The sequence below is a fragment of the Vespa velutina genome, chromosome 7, assembly GCF_912470025.1.
Source record: "Vespa velutina chromosome 7, iVesVel2.1, whole genome shotgun sequence".
NCBI classification, from domain to species: Eukaryota; Metazoa; Arthropoda; class Insecta; order Hymenoptera; family Vespidae; genus Vespa; species Vespa velutina.
This window is the reverse complement of record NC_062194.1, coordinates 8346662-8351661: the sequence shown is the minus strand read 5'-3', so window position 1 is coordinate 8351661 and position 5000 is coordinate 8346662. Positions and strand designations below refer to the sequence as shown.

Sequence of the window (5000 nt, the reverse complement as noted above, 5' to 3'; positions counted from 1 at the left end):
TCTGATTCTCCTGAGGTGATGGCAACATATGTCCTATGTCCGGTGTTACGGTAACGGATATAAGTTTCGGCACCGAATTCGGGGTAACGGAAAGTGGATAAGGCGACGATAACTTATCCTCGGATTTTACCGTAGGCGGGGTAGGCGTTACGCTGCTCTGAATCACGCTCGGTCTTGCATCAAGATCAACGGCTGTAACTTCAAGACCGCCCTCCCGCAATATTTCTAATTTTCGTTTTTTAAAGCTTGGTATTATTATCTTATCTCTACTCGTATCACTTTCATTTTCGAGATCAATCACCTCGGGTGATCTTGGTGCTACTATCGCCTTCTCTGTGAAGATTGGCTTCTCACCGAACAACGGTATGTTCTCCTTACCCTGTGCCAGCAGAGTCGTTTGCTTAGGATCTAATTTAATCTCTTTCATGTCTTTTTCAGGTGGCGGCGTCAACGTTACTACCGTCGATGCATTCATTGCTACTGTGCTCACTGGTAATCCTGGAGACGAACAGGACGGTGGTACTTGTTGGGACACAAGAGGACTGTTTAATTGTCGTTCGAGAACACTTTGATTCCCGGTTACGATCGTAGGCGTTGTGGAAGGTGTACTACTTGGAGTCGAAATTGGCGTGTTCGATGATGGAGGAGGACTTGGCAGTTGACTGGTTTGCTGGCTCGTTGGTGGTGTGTTGTTGGCGATTATCGTATTCAATGATTTCAAACGTTCCGGTTTAACTCTCACGCTACGCAAAGAGGATGTTTTTCCGACTTCTGATTTCGGTTTCTCGTTTGATGGAAAAGACTGAAATATCGAATTCTCTATTACTATTTATGAAACAATTTTTATATAGTTCATTTGAATTTTTAAATCGTATCATTACCGAGCTCGATAAAACTGGTTGCAAAGGTGGGGTAGTGTTTACAGGTGGTGTTTCAACCAACGGTGGTGTCTCCGATGAACGTGAGTCGCTGGTCTCTTGATCCCCATCCACCGGACTTTCAGATATACTACTAGTTTTCGTACGTCTACCATGTGTTAATCTCACTTTGGGTTCCTCACCTCTTTGATACCTTTCATAAGGTAAAAGCAACCTGCAAAAAATATTTTTGGTATTAATAATTCCAGGTAATCATTTTTTTTCTTTCTTTCTTTTTCTTTTAATTTTTTTTATTTGTTTATTTGTTTACTCAGAAACTTCCATCATCATTCATCCTACCTTTCGTAATGTCTACGAGTTATAGTAGCAGCACTGGTGGATCCTGTATTACCACCGATATCATCATAAATGGTTTTCCAGAGACGTCCAGCACTAACGGAATCGTATCCACCGAGTGTCTGTACCTTCGTATAAAACAGGAACAGATCGACTGTGAAAGAAAAATCAAAATCATATATCTTGTAAATTACGACACGATTCGTTTTAAACAACTTTTTTTTTTTTAATCATAATTTTAACCCCTCTCGCATTACGACGATGTCGCATAATGATTATTTTCTTTTCTTTTCTTTTTTCCCGTAAAATTTTTCAATCAATTTTGTGGTGATACTTTGTTTATTTCATGAAACAAATCAATAAGTAACAATTTGATTGAAAAATTATTTTCTAAATATACGTGTATTGTAAAAGGTTATTCGAATGTAACAAGAAAATGATAACGGTTAAGACAAGCGAAACTGTTAGATCGATAGAAAGACGCGGAAAGAAAAATATCCAAAGAATATAAACGACGGAAAATATTGCGTTCTAACTCGAACACACGAACGAACACACGAACGAACACACGTGCATCAGAAAAAAAAGAAAAATACAGTGAAACATCAATCAATGAAGAAGCAACATGCGATCAATCTAAAAAAAGATTATAATAGAGAAAAATGATTATAAAAGAAGAAAATACGGAGATCATTAGAAAGGCTAGCTAACCCAAATAATCTGGCACCAATAATAATTAGAATTTATTAGGAAAATAACTTAAAATTTGTTATTTATGGAAAACTTGAATTTAGATTATTCCTGACATTTACTGGAAATAGAAACTGACATTTGATTGATTTATCATAAAAGGAATTAAAAAATTATCAATTTCTAAGAAATAGAAGCATACAATTTCAGAATTAATCTGCAAAAGGTTCGGAATTAAGGACATCAGAAAAGGAAACTAAAATTTTATTTCTTAAATTTTATTGAAAGAAAAAAGAAAAGAATGAACTTTTAATAGGAAATCACGATTGGATAACTTATCGTAAAAGAAATTGAAAAATTGTTTATTTCTAAATAAAAGAAGGATAGAATTCGAAAATTAATTGACTAAAAGGACGGTAGAATTACGGAAGATATCAGAAAAGGAAAATTTTTTTTTAAACTTGTTAAATTGCTCGACACATAGGGACTTATTAAATATAACCAATTCACCGACGAATTCTCAATTCCTCGCATGCGATCATTCTGTGTAATCATAATTATTTCTATGGGAAATATAACGGAAATATATTTGAAATCATCATTTCCATTTATATATATGTTCGTTTCTCTCGTTGAGACAAAAACAACCAACGAGAGGAAGAAAGATAAACTATCATCTAAAAATAAAAACATCTTGCTAATGGCAATGAACACCCGGTGGACGCGACCCAATTATTATTGAAAAGCGTAAACAAGCGAATGAACGACAAGCGATGTTAAATCGAAGAATAAAGGACAAATTACAGAATTACATCGAATCAAATAATTCTTGAATAAAAGGGATACACTGACAATATATATACACGCACATACACACACAGGTTGATTATATATATATATACATATATATATATATATATATATATATATATATATATATATATACAAACTAAGAGATAGTTAAATATCTTGTTCGTTAGAAGCAACAGAAAAAAGAATATATAAAGAAAAATTTTTCACATGATTTGATGTGTCAAATATTTTAAGATTACAAAATAAAATATTCGATAATTTTTCTTACGGAAATACCTTGTATTTTTTCTTTTCGATTAATCAGATATTTTAATCAATTACCTTTGAAACAATTATTAAACAAGTATAGGACTAAAGTCAATAATTAAATTTTGTATAGGACTAAAGTTAATAATTAAATTTTATAATAATTAATTATTAGTGTCTATAGTTATGTGACCAATAAAAATGAAAAACATATAAAACAATCTTGCAATAAGTTTAGTTATTATCTTACCAAAGAGCTCTTAATTGAAAATAAAAACTCTAGAGTTAATTTTAAATAACAAAAAAGGAAATAAATAATAGCTTAAGTAACTCAATAAATAAAGTTAAAAATACACACTATTTTATTTTATGCACAATCGACATTTTGTAATCTTACTTCTTCTACATTTTACATTCTGTAACATTTCAGATATTATTCGATTAACGAAATTTATAATTCTCAGTTGTAATTCTTTCAAACTTCAATTTTACAAGATCTGTTAATATCTCTAACTTTATGTCCATACTTGTTTTATAATTTTTTATTGAAGGCGAGATTAAAATAACTAATTAATTAAAAAATATACAAATTGTTTTATAAAAAATATAATCATATTAAGCACATGAAATCATGAAACTTTTCTTAATATATATATATATATATATATGTTTTTCTCTATTACATTTAGTAAAAGTGATATTGAACTGACTCTTCAATTTATAATCAACCTCTATTTATCTACACATATATGTTCAAAAAATAATATAAAAAATATATCTAAAGAAAAAAAAAGCAATAAAAATCAAACTCTAATGCAAATAATAATTTCCAATAAAATAAAATATCAAATGATTATAGTACAAATGATTAATAATAATAATAATAATAATAATAATAATAATAATAATAATAATAATAATAATAATAATAATAATAACAATAACAATAATAATAATAAAATTTAAAAAAGAGTTAACATGTATACTGACTTTGCCTGTATCCCAACAATGGCATCTTTCCGACTGGAGTGCCCCGTGAATTCATGAAATTCTGTACATCGACCATGAATTTTTTTTCTTCGGCACTTGTTTTGCGTTCGCTTCGACGTACACCCGCCGATGGTGGCCTTCCAACTGGAGCTGGTATCAATTGTTGACTCGAATTGCTCGACGCACATTTTGACGAAGAAGCAACCGAAGCTTCACTTTCGTTGCTGGATTCGCCAGGTGAAGCACTTCGCTTTTTACGTTTCCTCCGTGGCCGTCCTTTTAATTTAGGCGCTGAAAATTCATTTCAATTACGATCATGGACAAAATTTTCGAATTTCTTTATAAATATATAGAATCGAATTATGTCAATTAAATTTGTATAACTTAATCGTTTTTCATTTTTTATTTAATTATTGCATAATTATTACTATTATGCATTTTTTTCATTAATTTGTATTAATTATAAATATTTTGTTTATATATATATATATATATATATATATATATATATATATATATAGACTACTTATATACACACATATGTATATATTTTAATCAGTATAAATAATTAAATGTCAATATTACGTCAATATTGCGTCATTTATATTACCTACTAATACTATTTTCTTATAAACACTGAACATTTATTTTAAAATATCGATAAAATGTTTAAAAATATTAATCCAATAAATATCAACCTTAATTATAGTTATACGATACATATAAGACTGTTATATCATACTACTATTAAATAGTACTATAGTTCAGCATTTCTCAACCTTTTTGTCGTGCGATATCCAATACATTTGTTTATATTGATATTACAAATCAAATATTTATACTAAAACATTTTTAAAAATTTCCAATATATCAAAATAGCTGGTATATTATTTTAATTATATGTACGTTACTGTTACTTCAATAATTTTGCTTAATTCACAAGAAAATTCTACTTACAATAACTATCTCACAAAAAAAATCTTTCAGGAATTAATTTTACTTTGGCATTAAAATAGAAGGCCATTAAAATATTTCGCAGTTGATTAA

The 5000-nt window shown here is 29.4% G+C and overlaps 1 protein-coding gene across 4 annotated transcripts in view; it reads right to left on the bottom strand.

The window, feature by feature from the left end:
* Window positions 1-5000, bottom strand: part of LOC124950679 (AT-rich interactive domain-containing protein 5B-like) — a 132045-nt gene that overhangs the window by 5237 nt on the left and 121808 nt on the right. For all 4 annotated transcript variants that reach the window (XM_047497739.1, XM_047497738.1, XM_047497736.1 and 1 more), the window contains 4 exons: window positions 3954-4244; window positions 1218-1368; window positions 882-1092; window positions 1-802 (listed from right to left, as the gene is read on the bottom strand). The exon at window positions 1-802 is cut by the window's left edge. In XM_047497739.1, coding sequence (XP_047353695.1) covers window positions 1-802; window positions 882-1092; window positions 1218-1368; window positions 3954-4244 — 1455 coding nt within the window. The remainder of the gene's footprint in view (window positions 803-881; window positions 1093-1217; window positions 1369-3953; window positions 4245-5000) is intronic.